The sequence below is a fragment of the Odontesthes bonariensis genome, chromosome 19 (genome assembly GCF_027942865.1).
Source record: "Odontesthes bonariensis isolate fOdoBon6 chromosome 19, fOdoBon6.hap1, whole genome shotgun sequence".
Lineage (NCBI taxonomy): Eukaryota > Metazoa > Chordata > Actinopteri > Atheriniformes > Atherinopsidae > Odontesthes > Odontesthes bonariensis.
In genome coordinates, this window is record NC_134524.1 from 10,555,999 (window position 1) to 10,578,771 (window position 22,773).

The 22,773-nt window shown below is 42.4% G+C and overlaps 1 protein-coding gene across 1 annotated transcript; it reads right to left on the reverse strand.

The window, feature by feature from the left end:
• Positions 1 to 365: 365 nt before the first annotated feature.
• dvl2 (dishevelled segment polarity protein 2) lies at positions 366 to 22,371 on the reverse strand. The gene is made up of 15 exons (XM_075451263.1): positions 21,868 to 22,371; positions 15,417 to 15,486; positions 13,100 to 13,254; positions 9,319 to 9,428; positions 8,961 to 9,090; positions 7,719 to 7,809; positions 7,147 to 7,216; positions 6,909 to 7,048; positions 6,708 to 6,784; positions 6,531 to 6,598; positions 6,318 to 6,452; positions 5,911 to 6,042; positions 4,913 to 5,089; positions 4,345 to 4,569; positions 366 to 2,027 (listed from the first exon to the last, which is right to left on the reverse strand). The coding sequence occupies exons 1-15, from the start codon at positions 22,026 to 22,028 to the stop codon at positions 1,465 to 1,467; spliced, it is 2,304 nt and encodes a 767-aa protein (XP_075307378.1). The 5' UTR covers positions 22,029 to 22,371; the 3' UTR covers positions 366 to 1,464.
• Positions 22,372 to 22,773: the final 402 nt, after the last annotated feature.

Below are 22,773 nucleotides of genomic sequence, written 5' to 3' on the forward strand. Positions count from 1 at the left end.
AAAAGGTGACTTACCTTACATAAGAAAAGAAAATAATTTGAAAAACAGAACAATAAAATAATAAGTTACAAAACATAGACATAGATTGAAGGTCTCTTAATTGACATTTTAAGCATATAATAAAAAGTTGTTTCTTACTTATATAATAACTTAATTCAGTTTTTTTGTTTTATATATTTACAAATATAAATACTATATTCCATCAACTGTATTCAATTGTGCAAATGGTCCTTAACCTCTTCTCAAATAACAAGCATAGGTGTAAAACTATGATGCATTACTTTAAACTACCAAACTACAACAATCACGAGTTGCACACACACACATTTACTTGAAAAGTCTCTTAAAATAATGAAATCTAAACAGTAAGTAAGTATCAAATTTATTCTCAAATACACAAGCAAAGGTGTCCATATGAAATCAAACAATGTGATACAGTCAAGGTCAATCCTTCTGAAATGTTGACTCTTCATTTAGCACCTTAATAGTTGGGTTAAACATGATTTATATAGGCACTCATACAAAAATGAAAACTGGTGAATAATGCAAGTCAGTAACATAAAAATAAGCATTGGGAACTCGAGCATTTGGATCACAGTTAGGATATACACTGTCCGCAATCAAAAAAAGTACCGTTTTCAGCATTTTGTCTTTTCACCAACTAGTACAAGTACCATCGAGCTTTACAGTCACATTCAGAAAACCACGGTACCCCTCACAATAAGAGATATTTGATGACTACACACTGATTATTCAACACATGTTCCCCTGACATTTTTTGGACCTATTTTCTTTTCACATTAGAGCTTGCTCTTTACATCGGAGTAGTAGATATATACAGAGAAGTTCATTGTCAAACAATGTGGAACAAGATTAATTATTTTATGTACCTGGAGTGTTAAAAAAAATTTCTAAAAACAGAACAAAGGCACTCGATATACTCCTGTGTGGACAAAGAATCTGGCATTTAATCCAGATCAACTGTACGTGCAGGATTGAATCCTTTTCAAGTACACGGTGTATCTGGCACCCTCTAGTGTCGCGATGTGGTCGGTGTGGGTCCTGGGAGGCATATCTGCCATCAGCGTCTGATTTGTGACGTTTACGTATGAGTTTGGAGGATTGCGAAAGCAGAGTGCTGAGCAGCTCTGACAGGCACTTTAAATGTTGAACGGAGACTTTGCTTCCTGAACAAAACTACACGCTGCAGCGGGATGAAGCTGAACGAGTCCGTTTGGGGTCTTTTTGCGGAGGAGAAACTAGACTAACCACTTCCCAGATTAATTAGGTTTTTAATTTGTTTACTTTGTCATTTTAAACCCTGTTTCACCAAATTTGCAAAAGGAGCCCTGAATACAGAAGGCGCTCGTGAGCTCAACAAGCTACCGGCAGATCCTCGTCGAAACGGGCGGGAACTGTACGCCGACTTCACGTGAACGGTCACTCAGCACAGACGCGGTGAAGCTACATCACGTCCACAAAGAACTCACTGGGGTTGCCCATGGCCAGGTGGAACGACTGACGTGACGCAGTCAGCTCCGGGGGTACCGAGCCCAGGTCGCGAGTGGGCGGCGCCCCTGGTGGTCCCCCTGGAGTGGAGGAGGGGGGCGGGGCCAGCGTCGGGTGCATGGGGGCTGTTGCTAGCTGCTGCGCGTGTGGAAGAGCGTGGGCGGTGGCCATGGCCGGGTGTGGGTGCTGGGGTACCATCATCACCATCATGGGGTTGTAGGGCAGGATGCCTGGCGGGTAGGGAGACATGTGGGGCGGCTGGGGCATGCGGTGATGATGCGAGCGTTGCGAGGAGGCGTGGCTGTGCTCGCTGGGGGCGGCTGAGCCGTGGCCGCGCCTCAGGCTGCTGCGGGTGGAGTATTCTGATTCGCTTCCGCTGCCCGAGCGAGAGTCGGCCCCGCCGGCTTCTCCAACGCCACCGGACGGGGATTTCTCGCCCCCGCCCACGGTGCTGCCGGGTCCTTTACTGCTGCGATGCCGCTCACCCTCGCTCCTCGTTGAGCCGCTGCTTCGGCTCCCTGAAGGCAGGACGGAGAGAAAAAGCCGTCAGATAAGATGTGACGTTTACATCCGGTTCAATCAGACGTTCAGCTTTGTGTTCAGCTGAACTGCAACAATTTATTTGATTAAATTCATACAAATGTGACGCCTGTAATGGCTATTCGTCCTCTTGTGTCAATAATCAAAACAAAAAAAGATGTCAAAACCATAATAAACTAAATGAACTCAAACGGCCACAGAGACACCTATAGGGAGTGAATTTACGCAGGTAAAATGAGTCCATTGTCCAGGCAAAAAATGAGGTTTCTTTAGGTTTATTGCTCCAACCGAGAAAACGAATAAAGAACAATGGCCTGGTAAAAAAAACATTAGCCCTCCCAGGATCCTGCTCACCTGTGACTGCCTGCCCATCTAAGTAAACTCTCCCAGTGTGGCCCAGTTAACCCGTGCTTTCAAAATAAAAGCATAATTAAATACCCAAATTTACTAAAACAATACTAAATATCAACCAAAAAAGGTGTATTCCCCAAACTAAACCCCAAAAATAACTAAATAATAAGTGAGCCAAATATTACAAAATAACAAATAGCTCCTACAACGCCTTAGAGTCACTTTGTTTCCACTGAATAATGTTTTTAGACACTTATTTGCCTCCCAGTTCTCCAAACAGCTGCAACCGCACAAACCTCTGAAAAACCCACTAAAAAATGTCAAAAAAGAATATTAACTGCAAGAAAGTGGGACTGTATGAGTTATCTTTTCAATAAGGTTGGTCTGAATTGTTTAACAAGACATTGAGAGTTGATTCTCAGGTGGATTAAAGCTGCTCTCAGATAAAATGTAGTCAACAGTGCGTTGGTAGCAGGAGGTCGGTGCACACATAGAAGTCATGGACAAGTTTTGTGCCGGTTACAAGACTGTATTTGTATTTGTCTAACTGTGAGGAGAGCGCTGGCATTACTGTTACTGACGAGGAGGAGAGGCTAAGAGGGTTCAGGAGCCACACCTGTGCAAAGGAAGTGCAGAGCTCACTGCTTCAATTAATGGAGCAGTTGAATTATTTTGTTACATCTGTGCCTTTTCTGCTAAAACAAGTTCAAATGTCTGCCGTGAAGAAGTCCACCGGAGACGGTTTGCTCCATTACTTTAGAACAGAGGGTGGATGGTAATAGGTTACGCCTGTAAATTTCATAGAAGCTACTTTCTACTGCTCTCAAAAAAATCTAAAGACCTGGGGGAAACGATAGGAAACCCGATCTGCAGCTAGGGCTGTCGCGATAACCGCAAAATGCAATCACCGCGGTGCTGAGAGGACCTCTGCGGTGCGTGTCCAGGCCACCGCCACCACCGCCCACCGCACGCAAGCTTGCACGCGCAGAACAACTCGAGAAACTGAACGAGTTTTTAAGACTGCACAGTAGATACAAAGCGACTGACAGAACTGATACTTTTTTAAAGCCAGCACAGTAATAATGATACATTGTATATTCCCCTCAAGGCAGGAGAAACACATTAACACAGGGAGGTGCCGCGTTTCTGTCGTCATCTTTGCATATAGGCACCGCACACGCACACACGTCTGCATGCTACTCGTTGTGGTCTCATTCTCCCTCGGCAGCTGATATTACAAGAAAATGCCTACTCAGTGTCGTAGCAATAGAAGTTAAAATAAAATGCAGTGGCCTACCTTTATCTCGGCTTTACTCCTCTGCCTAGTCCGGACACTTTATGGCTTTGAATCTTCCCTTATTATCCATGTTTAACGTTGTAAATGCGACCGTCTAATATCAACAATAAACTAGCTTCCACAGCTTGGTGTGCACATTTGCTGTTGGGAAATACCTGATCATTTCAATAAAACTGTGTAGGTGAAACTATTAAAAAAAAAAAAAAGTTTAAAAAATGTGCCGGGGTTGGTTGGTCGGCGGCAGTCTGTATCCCGGACACGTGAGCTCAACTGCTGCCCTGATCTGCTTCGTTTTTCTCCGTCATTACTAAAAGAAACGTGCGCAGGTCTGCAACAATGTTGATATTTGCCATGTGGCACTGACAACAATGTTGCAGAACTGGGGTATGCGCTGCTTGATCTCCGCTATGTTGGTCTGTGAGCGAGTAAATGACAGGGAAAGCAAAGTGAAATGTAAGAATTGCTGGGGAAAAAGCCGGATTATGCGCTCAATTTTAATCTCACATTGCATGTCGTGGAAAGTAGCCTAATGAACAAAAATGCGATATCACCGCATACCGCGCTGTTTAGCGGCTATGAGTCACCGCGGTGGGAATTCCCTCACCGCGACAGCCCTATCTGCAGCCGGATCTGTGTGCGTTGCTCACCTTCGCTGTGCTGGCTGCCGGTGCTGCCGGGGGCGTAGCTGTAGCTGGTGAGCTCGTGGTACGGCGGTGGCTGGCTGGAGTAGGGGTGTGTGGGGTAGGGCTGGTAGGGGAAGGTGTGCATCATGGGCCACGGGGAGGTGCCAGGGAGTGGAAGGGGAGCCAAGGTGTCCTGGTCCGAGGCCCCGCTGGAACCATCGTTGTCATTCAGGGACAGATTGGCCATGTCTGGAAAAGACGGAATAAATTCAAACCACCTCGTCTGCACATAGAAAATGTGTTGAAGATCTACAACTGACACACATTTACCTGCATCTGTGTGCAAGGAATGTCATCAAATGTCTCCTTTCTACACGAATACATCATCTTTTCCATGTTTGCTTTTCTACTTGTTATCATGTGCTTTCTGCAGATGCTAAATTTGTGTTGGAGGGTTCCTTCCATAATTCGGATGTCCCACATTTGATCTCTACAACCACCAGGGTGTCAAAAAGTTCTGTGTGCAAAATGTGATTAAGCGTAACAGTCAGCAGATTTAGGTCAGTAATTGGTGTGTTTTCCAGAAACTCACAGTTCTCACAGTCGCTCAAGTCTCCAAACACGTAGTAGCACTGTTCAGAGAAGGTGATCTTGTTGACCGTGTGTCGAATGAAGCCGGCTTTCAGAAGGTTGCTAGCGTACTTCCTGGCTTCTCGGCGGTCCTGGAATCCCTCGATGTGGTGGAACAGCCACTCCACTACATCTGAGCCTATAACAGGGAATCAAAGCATTTAATTTATCTCAAAGAAATGTTTCGTCCCAAAGACACTCAGCACGCATCATGATATAAAAGATCTTCTGTTCATACGTATATTATTCAATTAAAGCAAAGTACAGCAGTGCAAGAGAAAGATACAATGAAAACGGATAAGTATGCGCAGCGTATTGGGTTTACACATCAAAAGGAGACACATTTTTGTATTTAAAAGGCACTAACACAGTATTAGACTGTAACAAATGCACAAGATGTACGGTAGAGTGACACATTTGAGGTAATCAGGAGTTCGTGTCAAGCGTTTTCACCCAAAAAGTGTAAAAATCTACAATGATCTCAAGCTGTTTTTAGGTAGCTGAAGGGAAATACAGCTCATGTCCGAAGGAATCTTTGAGGATATTTATGGAAATGATGAGAAAGCAAAGAGCTTCTGACTGGATGCCTGATGTACTCTAAACTGCCGGGTTTTTAGTACATAATAAGTGAGAAAAAGAAAGAAAATCTACATCAGAAACGTAATACAAACTCGAGTCATAATTTAAAAAAAATAAATAAATAAATAAAAGCACAAAAATAGACGGCCGCGTAGTTCATGTAATTATTGCTTGTGATTCAGTTGCAGGTGATTCCAATTTAACACATGTTTCCATTCAAAACAAGCATTCACATTTGTACGTTTGGGTTTTTTCCCTCCAACAAGTCACACGGTTTTAATTCTGTCAACATAATGGCTGCCCTGTAAGGTTCTGAGGCACAGAGAGTTCATGAAACCAATCCAGTCTCCTTTCCTCCCCCTTTTTCTTTTGCTCGCTTACCGAGGAACGCGTTCGGGATGGTGATTTTAAGCCACATACGGTCCCTGACCTCCAGACCCGACTCTGGTGAAGCCATGGCTTTGGCGACAGATGCCATGTCGGAGTGCAGTGATAAGTTAAAGTCATCGAAACCTGGAGGAAGACACAAGATCATTTCAGATAGAAACGTAAACGCGTGACATTTTTTAAGTAATCGGCGGCAGGAAAGCATCAGTTATCACTTTGAACACAACAGCAGCAACAAAGACGGATATGAAAGATAAATTCCTGAGCTAATATTAGCAGACAAAGATGGAGAGAATGAACCAGGATAGCGAATATTATTTAAGCCTTGAATATCAACAATCTGGTGTAAATCTCCTCGAGAGGAGACTTTGACCACAGCACAAAAACTGAGAAAGACTCACGTTCAGTCTCGGTGACAGAAGAAGAGGAAGTGATGGTGCTGAGTGAGGAGCTGCCTGGGTAGGGAGGGTAAGCCCCGGTCATCGCCACAGAGTGACTGACCCATGCTGCTGGGTCAATGGGTCGGATTGGTTCGTCTACACAGAACAGAAGAGAGAAGCTTTAGCCACAGGGAAGCTGCTCTGTCGGAAGACGTGAAGCTGAGCTGCACTTACTGCGAGGCAGAGTGAAGTAGCCCTGAGGAGAGGGGTCCCAGCATTTCGCCACCGTTAGGATGATGGGCCTAACAACCACCAATACAACACAATGATCACTCATCGACACTCACGTACACGCGCAGCCTGGATATTCTTGACGAATCACACGTATATAACCAGGAAACAACAGCTCACCCGGGCTTGTGTACAATCTCTCTGAGTACTCGCACCGCATCGTCATTACTCATATTCTCAAAGTTGATGTCATTCACCTTTGACGAGCAGGAAAACATAAGATTTTATTCATAGTTCAGCTCAAATGATTCGTCAACTAGAAGAAAAATAAAACAAACAACAGGAAACTCTTGTGATAATAACAGTCATTCCCCCTCTCACCTGCAGCAGCATGTCTCCGGGTTCAATACGTCCATCTGCAGCCACAGCTCCTCCCTTCATGATCGAGCCAATGTAGATGCCTCCATCCCCTCTTTCGTTGCTCTGGCCCACAATGCTGATCCCCAGGAAGTTGTACTTCTCTGCGTTGGGGGAAATCACAAAACTAAGTAAATATGGAAAGTGTCATACCTCAGTTGCATATAGTGTCACACAGACAGAGCTTCAGCTGTGTACAGACCCATGTTGAGAGTGACGGTGATGATGTTCAGGGACATCGTGGAATCTGTCACGCTGCTGAAGGACGAGGCCTGTCGAGGAAAACAGTGAAATTACTCCGGGGCGTTGAACCGATGCAACTAAACTACTTGAAATAATCAGAAACATTAAAAAAAAAAAAAGGAGACTTTCAGAGGTTTCAACAAAAATGAAATTCAACAAAGGGTAAAGTAAAAGCAAAAACTAATAATTACTTTCTATTGAATAAATTAGGTATAATGTAACAAAAAGGCAATTTGATTCGGTGGTTATGTGACACTATGATGTGTAAAAAGCCAAAAGCTGATTAAAAAAGTACAATACAAAACTATTATAGATTTTATTTATTTTTTAATTTAATAAATGCAAATGTTTATGTTTGGGCGTGTTGTGTTTTGATGTTTCACAACACATGGAACAGTAATCAAGTATATTATATTAAATAGAGGAGATTACCAACACATTCAACAAAGGAATAAGTGCCATGAGGCCGATTTAAATCTGAACTAAGATCAAAATGTAAAACATGGCCAAAAATCAACAGTTTTATTATACCCTCTCCAGACGCGGGGGGCGCTGTTTCCTCCGCCGACGGTGCCGTTTAAGAAGCCTGGAGGCTGTGCTCTGCTCTGTCGCACTGCTGAACCTACGAGGCAACAAACGGTGAGAGGTCAGCTTTCACAAACTTCAAACAAGCTCGCCTCTCCTTTCGTGTTGCTTTTTGTATCTGCAAATCACAACAGATGATGGAGGAGCTCAATATTTAGTATCGCACGTGACGGAAACTGTTAAAACATCAGTTAATTTTGGGTTTGGGGGCATGGAAAGAGAGAGAAGACAACTTTAGAAAGCAGAAGTTAAAGCAGTGGCAATAAACACTACATAACCTGGTATTGGAAGGGCACCATTCATATTTGAACTCCTACTGGCAAAAAAAAAAAAGGAATTCGCTACCGGAGGAATAATATAGGACAAAAATGTGATTTCAGTTGTAAAAATTAAGCATGAGCTCATATATATATATATATATATATATATATATATACACACACACACACACATATATAGATATGATGATATAGATATGTGATGTCCAAACAACAAGAAAAATACCCAGATGTATTTATTTTAATGAAGGTAAATAAGAATGAAAGACATTTTACTATTCGAAACAGCCGTTACATTTAAAGTCAAATTATAAAATGTACCTAAAACGCAAAACGGCGCAATGGAGATTCAAAACAAGACCTTTGATGTCTGTAGTGCAACTGTGTCTTTTAGTCGTTTTACACTAAAATACTTTCAAATCATTAAGAACGTGTACGTGCACAGCTCACAGCTACGGTCCGCTGCTCTGGAGTTAAAGAAAACTAACGACACTCTGTAAACCTACTTGAAAGGAAGTAGCCACAGTTTGTCCAACGTGTTGCTACATTTAACGAGCTGCTTTTCTGAAAAAAGTACAAGTATAAAGATACTGAATGGCCAAAAATGAGGAAAAGCTGAAGGTGCAACTCGCTGTGTCCTTCTTGAACGCAGCAGGAAAGTGGTGACATGGCAGAGAATATATATATAAAAAACTAAATGTATATTGTGGTTCAGTTAATCTGGTTTAAATGGTGGAATCATTCAGTTTGACGCACAAACACGGTTCTTAGTGATTGAATGTCACGTGATAGCGAGCTGGCCCGTTCCTACCTCAAAAAAAAAAAAAAAAAAAAGTTAAAGCTTGTTATATAACCTGAAGTACAGATTTAGAAAATAGTTTCATAAAATAAAAAGTCATCAGTCCTTCACCTGCTCATGGTGTCGTCGTCCTCGGAGTCACAGAAACTGGTGGTTTCCAACTCGCTGCTCATCACCGTGCTGGAGCTCTCGTATCCCGCCAGGTGGCGCTCCAGGCGACTCTGACCGTTCATTCGGGGCCCTTGGACAAAAAAGGAAACCCCAAAAACCGAGACGGGAAAATCAACCAACAAGAATTTTCTTGTTTGCTGTATTCAGTGTTTAGCTCGTCTATTAGATAACAAACATTCCACACATCAGCATTCCCTGATTTTATCACTCAGTCAGCAGCGGATGCAGGCACGCCATATCTTGACAGACCACCACAATGAAGGATTGTTTTCGTCAGCACTGATGTGCCGCTGCTCACCATGTTGATCCATGCCGTCTCTGTGCCGGGGTCTCTCCCGCCTGAAGGAAACTACAGACTCCGTTTCAGTCTGGTCGTCCAGAGTCTCCACGCTGCCCGTCGCATTGGGACTGCAAAACACAACGTGACACAATCGTAAAAATCGATTTAATTGTGGTTTTCTGTGAAGACTTTAAGGATAAACTGCGTTTGCATGCTTGTGTGCTTCTTTGTGCTTTCTGGGTAACCGACTGAGGATTAGATGAACACAGAGTAATATCATTAACAGTAAATCTACACTGTGAAGCGGTTTCCACGCATAATGAGCTGGTTTTGAACACAGAGCACTCGTTGGTCAGTTTTTTGTTACAGGCAACGATCCAGTTACGTGTCACTTCAGTGACGGTTTTCCCTTCAGATCAGACCATCTGATATGATCAAATTACACTGAATCCAGAACCCGTCTGAAACTGAAACGGTAAATCTCCCGAGAGGCTCTGACAACAGAAGGACTATCGGCAGCTCGAGTACAATCACAGTTTCACATGATGACTGGGAAACCACCACATGTATACACAAAGGGAAATGATGTGCAAAATGTTTGTCCTGCTGCAAACTCTGATGTTAGACAGTTTAGTACTTTGGTTTGGTTGGATTGTGATGTTGACGAGTCTCGTGGATTCCTTACAAACGTGACCGAAACCAGACTTCTTGCGTGCATGAGCTAACGCATCGCAGTGAATTTGACACTCGGTATTGTTGGCTGCAGCTACCTCCCAGCAACACACTCGGCTTTCAGGATGAAAGATCTTTCTTGAATAGGTGCAGTTATGGTGAAACACAATAGCATCTCTGACCAAAACAAACAGCTGAAACCAAAAGCTTTAGCAGCTTGTAAAGTTCCTCATATTGGAGAGCTGGACCAGTGCTGAGTGGCATCATTGTCTTTTTAAAGGAGGAGTGTGGAAGTGGGATCTTAAATGACGCCACACAGCTCTGGACTAAAGTCTTTGTGAAATAACATCTCAAAAGTAGTGTTATATCTTAAAAAAAAGCTAATTAGACCAACTCAAGAACTGGTTTTGATGCTGTGATGCTGGAATATTTTTATTTGTGTAACTTTAAAAAGAAATCCGTAATGATGCCTGCTGGGGAGTTGTTTGCATGCGGGAGAAGCTGACTGAGCTTTCCAAAGCCCAAGTAATGCCTGAAAGAAGGCACAAAATCCAGATGGGTTGAAGAGGAGACGTCGAGGATGCAGCGCAGGAAATAAACAAAGAGAAAACCCACTTTGTTTCACAGAAACATTGTGATGGAACATGGCGGACCCAACAGAAGACAATCTGCACCGCACTCATTGTACAGAAAACATAACCACATATTCCTCATATTTACACTTACATATCCTTATATTCCAATGCTTTTACACCAAATCAACACGGCTGTAAATACCACGTTGCATTTCCATCTGAGATGCCTAAATTCCACCTACTGAAACTTGAAATTGTTCCCATTTTTGGTGAATACAATACAGTATATTACTTCAAACTGTTTGGCTTCTCTATAGTACAGGCATACATCTGTAATTAGGTGATGAATCCATCTTACTGTCACAAAAACAATCTAAGGAGTTTAATAAAAGTCCAGGAAACCACCATGTCAAAGCCAACGCTGGTCAAACACTGTGAAGTAAGATATGCATGGAGGGAGATCCTCTGCAGGACACTGATGCAACAATGTTTAAAACCTGCTGAGAACGGCACATGAGGCTGAGAGGAACAACATACATGCCAGCAGAAAAGGATACGGAGCAGTAACTCTTCCTGGGTTCTGCTTCAGCTGTATCATCTTAAAATCTGTCCATGTTACTTTTTTCTGTGCAGTTTTGGGTGGTTTTTTTTGCATCTTACAGCAGAACCCATCTGAAAAGATGTAGTAATTTCACTGCTTTCTTGTTAAAATGGGAGCAAATCTCTCATGCTGGACCTAATTTGACCACTGCAGGCAGCGGCCCATCCTCACTTACTTCAAATCTGTTAATTTTGCATATTTATACAGGTTTTTATGTGTTTTTATCTAACCCCAACAGTATAACGACTGTGAAAGAACCACAGGGCTCTGCTTTATCGTTCTCACAAAATGAATGTCTGACTATAAATGTTGTGTTTACAAACAGTAACAACTATTCCTGTAGTACAGCTTGTGAGCTGTTATTGAGAATAAACCCGAGATGACTGGAAAAGGTGGAAATAAAACCAACAGAACCCATGAGAAATGTTTTAAGACCCATCCAAAAGATTCAGGGTAATCTCGAAAAGTACCATCTTCCCACCAGGATGCTTTTGTTGGGCTGAAATTTCTCCCCTGGAACTCTTTTCAGACCCTGGTTGATGCAGTTAAAAGAGGAAGAGCAGAGGAAAGGGCTCCCTATAAGACTCCAGCTGCTGTGAAATGTTCCTGCGCTAGAAAAGCACCTTTAATCGTCTCCTTCGGCTTAACAACAAACAGATAAATGTACAGCAGGCCGATCTTATTGGCAAACACAGAGAATCATCACCCTGCTCTTCACTTTAGGCTCCTTTCAGCTCAATGTTTTAGTTGATATTCAGTCTTGAGGTGCTTTTTAGCACAGGGTTTATTAGCCAATACCTGCCCAGCACCTAACAGCAAAGTAAAGGACAAGATAGCCCAGAGCAATTAAAAGCAACAGTTAAACAAAGAAAGAATAATTAACTTAAATTCATACGAAACCACAGAGAACTCCTCATGTAGCTGTGTGGCTGTGTTTGAAACCGCATCTTCTCCTACTAACTTTTTGAGTTAGTATGCGAGTTTGAGTATGCGAGAAGGTCCCGAATGCATACTAGATTCACCGAAATGTTGGGTATGCATCATGAGGTTACTACTCATACTCAAACTACCCAAGATACAACGTAACGTGACGTCGCCGATCGTCATTTCCTGTCAAAACGGCAGTTTCAAGCTAGCTACAGCGAGGGTAGGTTCACTTCCTGTTTTCAAAACAAAAGCACCAATTGTATGGTAATGGCTTTCTCTATGATAAAAGGCAACGGGTATTTTATTTTGTGAAAATAACCGGAAGTGCGTTGCTCACAGCGGCTAGCTTTAGTAGCGCTGAATTCGTCTGAACAAAATTGTAAATAGCCGGTATTTTGTCAGATTTTCAACACGTTGGGGATCTAAACGACCAGTTTCTCACCTGAAAATGTTTCAAATGTTGCTAAAGTTTACAGAGTTTAGAGCTTAAGCGAAATCAGCTTCAGGCCGGCGGATTTCAGCTCGGGCAGGAGCGAGATGCATTGTGGGTAAACGCTCTGCATACTGTCTGATCGATCAGTATGCAGTATGGAAGTATGTAGTATGCAGTATGGAAAGTATGCGGTTTCGAACACAGCCTGCTCGTTTTCTGTGCATTTGTCATTCGACCTTCATATAAAGACAGTTTGTACTATTCTATACTGCACTGCCCAAAATGGCACAAACTTTTCCATCTTTATTTAAATTTAGTCTGAAACAGAGAAGCTCTTTGACACTTTGTTGTTTCTATAGTTAAGATATAAGGACATTTAAAGTTAATATGTGTGGGGCTTTTCTCAAAGCCGGTCGTGTAAATAACAGCTCGGCTACAGCTAAGATCAACAACAACTCAAGAGTTTTTTACATTAAACCTCAGAAAGAAAAACAAGTTTATGTTGATCTGTAAGGTAGAAAATGTGCACGTTGTGTGATGTCCATCATCAGGTGAGATTACAATGCATGTTCCCATGTGTGCTTTGCTTACTGGAAGGAAGGCGGTCTGGAGTCCCCAATGCCCCCAGTCCTCTCAGCAGGTGGGGGTGGCAAAGGTGGAGGAGGTGGAGAAGGCTGGGTGGTTGTTTCCACAGGGGGGACCACCGCCACAGGAGGCTCTACAGCTGGAGCATCTGAAGACACCAACTAAAAAAAACATTTTAAAAAAAAAGGCAGAAAAGAAACCCATTTAAAAAGAGGTAAAGAGAGAGAAAGACAGGATAGAAAAAAGAAAGAATGGAGAGAAACTGGCACAAATCAAGAAGTACAAATTGAGAGCGGGCACACAGACGAGAGGTTGGGAAAAGATGAGGAACGAAAGGAGGAGTAGGAAGTGAAACATGTCAGTTACTTTGACACACAAACGCTGTGCTCTTTTCAAATGGACGTCTCAAGGGCAAACTGAAATGCCATCCCACATTTAACCCGTCTCTCTTCATCACACAATAAAAAAAAACTACACGCACGCGCACACACACACACACACACACACACACTTTCCAGTTACATGAAACCCAAAAACAGACGGGATGGGAAATAAAACGGAGCATCAAAAAAAAGTCCTAAAACTCTAAATATTTAAATCTCGTTGTCTAAACATCGGAACATTTCGCCATTTCAACACAAAGATTTTCATATTTTTAAACAACGTATCGGTGCCACAGATTTAGGAGGTGCATTCAATGAGTTCAGATAAACCAGCTTTCGCACGACCAAAATGGAGTCCACTAAAAGGTGCGGACAAACGCTCTTTATGGAGACCCTCCCTCCTCACTAATGGCTATGGGACTGTGAAACACTCATCTTCTGGGATCTTTCCATCATTCTTGGAGTGCAGATCACATATCAGTCCCTCTAGTGTCTGAGCTTTGTTCTCCCTCCCCTTTAAAGCCTTTCCCCCTCCATTCTTATGCACTTAGCAGATGCTTTGGCCTCAGACCTGCTTATCTGGGCCAAGTCACAGTGTTTTGTCTCTATTCAAACGCCACCTGGGGTGGAGTGCAACAACCGGGTCTTCCACCAGAGAAATGTAAAGTATTGAAACTCTACCTGGCAACTCACTGTACTGTAGCTGCTAACAAGCCGCGCAGCGTGCCGCTCAGCTGCAGTATCGATTAAAAGTGAGAGAAACATTTGCCTTCCTCGTGATCCGTTTCATAAAGTGGGAGCCGTTCGGCTCCACATGTCCACAAAATATTCACGTGTGATTCATTTGCGACGAGACATTTGTAAGCGATTATGTCATGTACATGCAAACTCAACAGGCTTCAAATAGCTTGCAAAGACACTGACCATACAGCCCAACCATGAGCCTTTCTTTTGTGTAAATCCACATTTAAAGACTGGCATCAAACAGAATATACACTCCATGGGTTTCACAGTGCAGTTCAATTCGTCACGGCTCCTCCGTGCTTCATTTTCCACCACAGGCAGCACCCTCTTGATGTGGGCGGGATCAGCTGTTTATCATCACAGCGTGCATGAAGCTGCAGCGACACACAGACGACTTTCTCTACGACTTTGCACTGATTTAGCAGCTGCTTTTATCCAATAAGCGAGTGGAGAGGAGGAGTAATGCACTGAATGAGCTCACTTCTTCTAATTTAGACACACGGGGAAGAGCAGAATATTACGACCATCGTGTGAAGCTGAACTAACGCTTACTTTGTGTCAGAGCTACAGCATCAAACTCCAACAGTGCACTAAATCCAAAGATGTGTACAAAAAAAAGGTACATCCCTGACTAGAAGGACATTCACAGCATGCAAAGTATTCATGAAGGTCTGTTTTTATGAAAAGGGGTGGATGGGGATCATCTTTACATGATCAAACCAGGTAAATCATGAGCTGTCCATCACACAGCTCACACAGTAAAATGTCTTTTCACATGTTAGAGGAAACCATAAAAAAGACACGACGAAAAATTAAAGTCCAACTATACTAACAGAACATGTTGGAAAAGCTCCAAGAATATTTTTTGCACACATCTGTTGAGGCCGTTTCCTCCGGCTGAACCTGGCTCAAACATTTAGTCCGGTTTTAAGTTTCTCTCTTTGTTTTCTTTAACGAAACACTCAGCCAAGAACAAGCCTTAATGAAATCTGCAAAGTCTCTTTAGCGGTGCCATTAAATACACGAGTGTTAAGACGCTGATCAAATCTGATTGCGATTACTATTTTACTGCCGTTTGTTCTACAGGATCATTAGCCTGAAGAGGAGGGGGGGGTTAAAGGTGCATATAAAGCATATAACGGTGAAGATAAACCAAAGCAACCAACAGCTGATAAAAAGATGCATTTTCTGCTTACCCATGACACCACTCTGCCGTTAAAACATGGCAGCTTGGCACTTTCGTCGGAAATCTCTTCCTTCACCACCCTGAAAAACATAAAGACAGAGAGTGAGGTTTAGCAGGATGTAAACGGTTCTGTTTTCACAACATTATGGCTTTGTGTATGTGGCATCCGCACGGTTCTGCTGAGCAGAGGAATGACAGAGCACAATGTTCTGTCAAAACATGAAACATGTTAATCTCCGACTACAACGTTAGGCATAAGTTTCTCTGATTTCACCTGAAAGTTGTGCTAAAGTGACTCTCTCTTTGCAGGCAAATTAAGTAAATCTACTAGAAAAACCAACAGAGAAACTGTCAGCAGGCTGAAAACTCACCAAATCAAAGTGTTACTTACACAATCTGCTCTTTGATTTATAACTTTGCCCACACTGGCTTAGTCTAAGCCATCCTAACTTTATTTCTGCGCATCTGTTGGGCTGAATTTTGTGGAATCTGATTATTTTAACACAGGGTGTAACAAATAACAAGCTTTTTTTTTTTTTAACTCAAGCGAACCAAACAGGAAAAGGTGATCTGTTAACTTCACTGGCGTAGGAATCGCATGAATCTGAAGCTGCTTGTAGACATGTGCTGGTTTCTGTTATCTGACAGCAACTGAACATGTCAGCGTCATGTTGGGAAAAGCACCCTGGAGACGTCCGTCCAGTGATATCACAGGGTCAGACATATTTACATCTACGTATCACCTTCAAAATAGCCAAGTCTGAGCTGGTCCGCTCACATTCGTGGAGAGATATGCACACTAAGGGCGAGTCTTAAACTGGAATATGATCTTCCTTTTAGGACAATTCTGTGTGTAAACTTTAATACACCATGGATTTCCAGGCGTTAGTTGTAGCCCCTACAAGTTTTATTGCAGCACTTCAGCCAATTGAAAGTTCAAGTGTGACTGTTTGCTGCTGCATTTCTGGGTTAAGCTGCCTCAGCAGCCTCGACATAAAAACACCAGAAGTGATCCTGGAGACGGTGAAGTCGGGTTAAATGGAGTTTGTTCATACTTGTACATCAATAAAATCCTCACGGGTGAGACGCCAAGCTTTTTAGCAAGCTTCCACAAGTAGAAAAGCCAGGAGTTTCAACTGTTCTCATCCACCGCCGCGTCCTGCTTTACATAAACACAGTGAGCTTGTTAAACTGATGGGAAGTGTTAAAACTGGCAGAATAGAACACTATTAATCCCACGTATGTCATGTCTGAAAGGTTGTAACTCCTGGATACCACCGCGTGCGTTTCACGGTCAACAGACCTGATTGTGGCCGCTCTAAAGAAGGAAAATTTCACCAGACGTGTTGCGTTTCAGAAATGCCACAGAGGCACTGGTCTATTTTTAATAAAAGCTGTGTCAAGCTGCTCAGAGCTGATGTGCTGGCCGGGATGTCAGACACAAGAATGTCAGAAAGAATCTGCTCTGTTCTCCATACATAAACCTTTAATACTACTGATCATACATAAAGAGTGGTTAATAAATACCACATCTACCCCAAATGAATGAGACCACTACTTCCCTTCTGAGATGCTCCTGGTGGGACATGAAACCGGAGAAGGAACCTTCACTTCGCCTCAATTTGCTTTCATAAAAAACTAATCATTAAAGTACAAGAATATCACTGAGATTTAGTTGCAGTGTCATGAATCAACACAGCAAGCAAAAGAAAGAAAAGGGTTTCCTTCAGCAGATCAGAGGCACAATGGACTTCTTAATCCATCACAGCCATGAGTAAAAACACACATTCTTAGAGCTTTTGTACCTACTTGCAAATTACTCAAGCCCATCAGTTTAATATGCATGCAAATCCAGAGTACTTAAGACCAGCTCCTTCACATAAGCAACCACACGGCTCAAAGCTCTTTAAAGAATTGTTTTCCTGGAAGCTCTTTCCTCCTCTGAACTGGTTTGTTTACCAGGGAGGAAACATTTGGCTTCGGCTTTGCAACCCACCCCCCAGCAGACTGCTGCTTCTCTGAGACACACGGGACAAATCCAAATGCTTAAAAACTCAGCTTTTTTTCCCAGCTCCGTCGGTCAGTGTGCTTCTTCTTTTGTGTGTGAAACTTGGTCAGGCTCCACTGGGCTTTTGTGAGCAGCTGTTGAGCTGCTGGTTTTGTGGGTGAGTGTTAGCATTCAGCCAAACTGTTGTGGGCACTGGCGGGGATCTGCAGCAGGACGCCTCGAGCCTTTGAGAAATCTGTGGATATGGCCACTGTGTTGGTTGGTGGCCACTTTTCCTCAGTTTAATTTATTTAACATTTTCCCTCCTCTCACACACACACACGCTTAAAGCGGCGGCATCTCGGCAGGCAGCAGATGAACAGATGCAACAACAGTCGACAGAGAGCAAAATTGTCTTCATTCCTCCCTCCAAACAAACAAGAGTCGAGTCATTTCACACACACTCTAAAATGCTTCCAATAACGCACAAATAAGCCTTAAATGTGCCGGGTCCTGTTGCAGTCACTAAAACCTTAAGCCCCTCCACCCCTTTTCCATTGTTCTAGTCCCCTGGTACCATTAAATTCCTCACGGTTAAGGCAGCATCACTTTTCTGATAATTAATCTTGCTCAAACAGCTCCCTGATCCTCTCTAAGAGCACATGCACACCGTGGTAACTTTAGCCGAACGCCACACTATTCTTTCGGCCCTTTCCTCTCCCTGTAGACACCCCCAGACGCTCAGCAAATGGTCTCCGCTCAGCCCCACGTTACCAGGACCAGCCCGGGCCCGCTCAGCTCTGCTCAGCTCTGCGGACCCCCACCTCTCTCTGCCACACACGCAGCACCGGTCGACAGCTGGCCTCGTACCAGGGCAAATGAAAACACACAACATTACGCACACATCTCCCGGGTTGGAGGAAAAAACCTCCTGCTTCGATTGGACAGCTGACTCTCAGCTATGTTTGAATTTTTTCATCTGAACTCAGTTGGAGACGTTCAAATTAGTTTGTCATGCCAGGCAGCACAATTTACCCAAAGGTCAAGATTTACTCCCTCAACGGTTTTCGACTGTGAGAGTTTAGAGCGGGTGACTCATTTCAGATGATTAACTTGACTTTGGGAAAGCACTGAAATCCAGAGATGCAGTAGCTGCAACTTTTAAGCCAATTTGCAGATTAAAAACCATGATTGACACCATAAAAACATTAAAATATTTTTCTAAATATAGAATTTCACTGTCTATTCGTAATAAAACTGGTCCTGCAACCTGCAGACGCAGAAGTACAATCCAACTGGTAAGGAATTACAAAAAATCTCCTAAAAATCAGATTAAAGGTCCTTAATGTTGGAACTGTGTAAATAACAGTGTGTCGAATGAAACACTTGAAAATAATCTTAAATCAAATTAATACAAAAAACAAACAAATAAACCTCGAAGGAAATAAAAGATCAACTGTTAGACCTGTTAACTTAATCATTTTATACAATATATCACAGCTTTTCGAAGGAATATCAAGTAAAAGCCAGTATGGCCAAATATTTTAGCTGTAAAAAGCCAAAATTTCCATTATTTGACTAAACTATTCCATTTTATATATATATATATATACATATATACACACACACACACACACACACACACACACACACACACACACACTAACTGCACACTCTACGTGATCGTGATGTTTTTATCGTTTGGCCTGTATGTTTCAGCCACTGAAGATGGCTCTACCGACTCGAGATGAGCACGGCTAGAAGTGATTTACTGGCAGCAAAGAGAAAAAAACGACTGCAGGTGCGACTACGTGTCCTCTTACGGTGGCATAAATCTGTCATAAGCACCAGTGATTAACGAGAAAAATGTGCAATGAGGAAAACTATATACGTATTCCCCAGATTCAGTAACAGCATTTGTGCATTTAATACTGCATCCACACAAGGAGACTGTGCGTACATCAACAGTATGATTGAGGTGGATCTGAACGGGGCACCAGGTGTATGTAGAGGCTGATTCATCATTTAAACTGTGTTCAGACTCCTCCTCCAGACCCACATGTTAATATAACCTCAGAATGAGCAAATCATTTTAAAGTTAGGGTGAGTGGATGTGACTGTCCGCATGCTAAAATGTGCCTTGATTAAACTATGAAATCATTGTAGCTTTCATAAAGACGACAGCTGGACTTAAATGAGCTCCCTGTTAAAGTGGCTGATGCTACTTCACAACTGTAGCCTAAATATGACCAAACAGTGGACATATCTCCATAGAAAGCTCACTTCTTTTCTTTAGAAGACTTCTTTGAACTTTAACTTAGAGATATTGTGCCTTTTTCCTTCTGCCGGGAGCTGCTAAATCTGCAAAAACTCCCACACCTTTAAACATGCAATGCTAGCAGGGGAGCGTGCGTGCGTGTGTGGATGAACCGCTACGAGCACGATGTGCTCACATGACCTAAAAGTAGACAGCCTTTTCCATTGGTCACTAATCAAGCCGGTCAAGCGGAAAATTGACCAATTTGAGCCACCTGGAGAAGCAGGGCAATTTGTACACCTTTAACTAAAATAAATTAAATTTTATGGCTGTTTTGACAGTTATATTATGTCATTGTTTTGAAATGCTTCATGTGTGCCAACAACAGCCATTTGAGAATTAAAAAAAGATTAATATAATTTAACTTTCCCTCCCTTCTTTTAATGCAATAGTGAATTGAATATTTTGATGGTTGAACAAACAACAAATTTAATAGCTTCACATGAAAGTTTCCCAAAGTTTACACTTTTGAATACATAAGCCAGACATGGAGTCTGTCACCAGGTGTGTTTAAACGCTCTGCAATAGTTAAACATTAACCCGACAAAAACATTACTCTGAATAAGACACTGCCTTATAAAGTAAGCAATAACTGACTTCACACGTTGTAGTGAAGCATATGATGTACCTAGATATCAAAGTGGGGGAAAAGAAACATGGCTGCCACCTGGCTTGGTTTGTTGGTTCGCTTCTAAACATCTTCAGCAGTTTGACAGTTAACTAAAAAAAAAAAAAAAAAATAGCTAAAAAGCTCCAAAAATACCTGTCCTGTGTGCATCATTCAGCTTGCTTGCATAACACCTGAATTATAGAGTTATTCAGACCAACAAAATGTTGACAAAATGACCTAAACGGGTTTTTAAAAGGCAAAAACTTTGAGCTCCCAGAGAAATTAAATGCAAGACAACCTCCAGTTGGTGCAAAAAGGGCTGGCTGCAACATAAAAATTAAAACTAAGAGCCAGGAAGAAGCTTGAGTAAAGTATGTATTCACAGCTTTGGATGGGCGCAAATATCCCTGCAGCATTGGAGGGATTCCGACTGAATTGTAACATATAAATACTGTGGTGATGTGATTAAAAGTGTTACTTTGATAGTGTTATTTGATAAACACCTATAATAATAACCAAATTTTGGATATACAAGCGTCAATGTAGTGCAATACCTATTTAAAGCAATTATTTTCATTTTCAATGTGTTATTTATGTTGATGACATTAATATTCAAATCATCTGCATCCGGGGAGGCAGCTCTGTCCCTCCAGTTCTGTCAGAGGCCCGAAGAAAAGCCAAATCATCCCTTTCTGTATGAATTTGGACTCGACTGTGCAGCCTCTTTGACACAGGCCGCGATGGTGCCATCCAACAGGGAAAAGGGTTAGAGAGAAAAAACCCTGGCCTTAATACTAATCCGGCACTACAATGCATTTAACAGAAAGCCTAAGGGTCTCGCTGGGTGAATAAACCACAATCATGCATTCCTCTGCAGGAAAGTGCAGAGCAGCCACATAGAAAAAAAGATTAATTGATAGAGGAGAGGAGAGACAGCTCTTTCTGGAGGAGAGGGGAGGGAGAAGGGGGAGAGAAGACGAGGAAGCCAGGGAATGAAAGGATGGCTGACAGGCCGAAGTGTTAAAGAGGGGAGACAAAACCCCGGCTTCAGTCTGGAAAGAAAGAAAAGGCGAGGATTTCACCAGATGATGGACTGAAGGAGGGAGGGATGAGGATTAGGGCAAAGAAAAGCAGCAGGCACAGGGAATGCCTCCCATTGTAATGATGTTTTCTGATAAATGTCCCAGCCTACATACCCTCAGTATTTATAGAAGCACTCAGATATTCATCAGCAGGCATCATATGTGTTGGCTGATTGGCGTCCTGAGTGGCTCTTATTCATATACCAACTCTAAATACCTCTTATAAAACGTAACCAGTTAAAAGAAAGAATTACAAGACTTCCCAAGTACCAAACACTCATTTCTTAAATAGCTTTCAGGTTACAGCTCTTCCACTCAGAGAACATTGACGCGATTAAAAGACTATTTCCCAACTTTTTTTTAAGGTATTTCTGGCTTTCATCGCTTCTTATTTTTCATGCAAAACACAGAACTCTTCTCTGGCAAAGTGAAAACAGTAAGAAGAAAAAAAAAACAGCAGCTCACCCAAAGTCTTGGTCCATAGACTTGAAGAAGAATTTGTAGTTTGGCTTGTTCAAAACTTGTTTAAAGTCCAGTAAAGTGATATTTTCGGCTGCTATGGGGATCTTCACCAAGTACGGCGTCTCCTCTTCGTCGATATGATAAATTATTTTGGTTTCCGCCATCTCTGCGTCTGCTTTTTCCCCCCAAACCTGGAAGTTTCCAAGAGAAACGCACTATGAGGCGAGGTAGCGTTAACTTTGTTGGGGAGTTAGCTAGCGGCGGAGCTAGCTAGGTGGCTAACGAGACGGCAGAGGTGAAACGATGATGGCCACTGAGATTTTCAGTCCGAGCCAAAGGACGCAAAGCGCTGAAACCCCGCTGGCGAGCTCGCTTTCCCACTTTACAAAACTAAAAACTCACATTCCCTCTGTTACCGAGGGCGAAAACCGACGGACACGCTACATTCACACGACCCAACTACCCAACAACTTTTCCCCCAACAAAAACACACAGGGGAGGGGGTCTAAAAACTTTTCACCACTTGTTGCGAGCCAACGCGGCGTGTGACGTAAGACGTACCCCCCTTCTTTTTTACGTACTCTCCCAGCCAGGCCCCCCCACTGCCCCTAACATTTTTTGGTACTAATGGTGGGGGAAGTATTGTGTGCATGATTTAAAGTTGAATTACCTCAGTGTACAAGTATCCATCTATCTGTTATCGTTTTCTAATGGAAAATTTATATAATTATCAATTTATTTATAGAATTAAAAGTAAAGTATCCTTCTATCTGTTATCCTTTTGTCTGTATTTGTCTGTTAATGTATATGTATGTATATATATATATATGTATATGTATGTATATATATTTGATTTACATCCTAATTAATTAATATATATTCTATTTATCTTTGTTTTCTTTTTTCTTT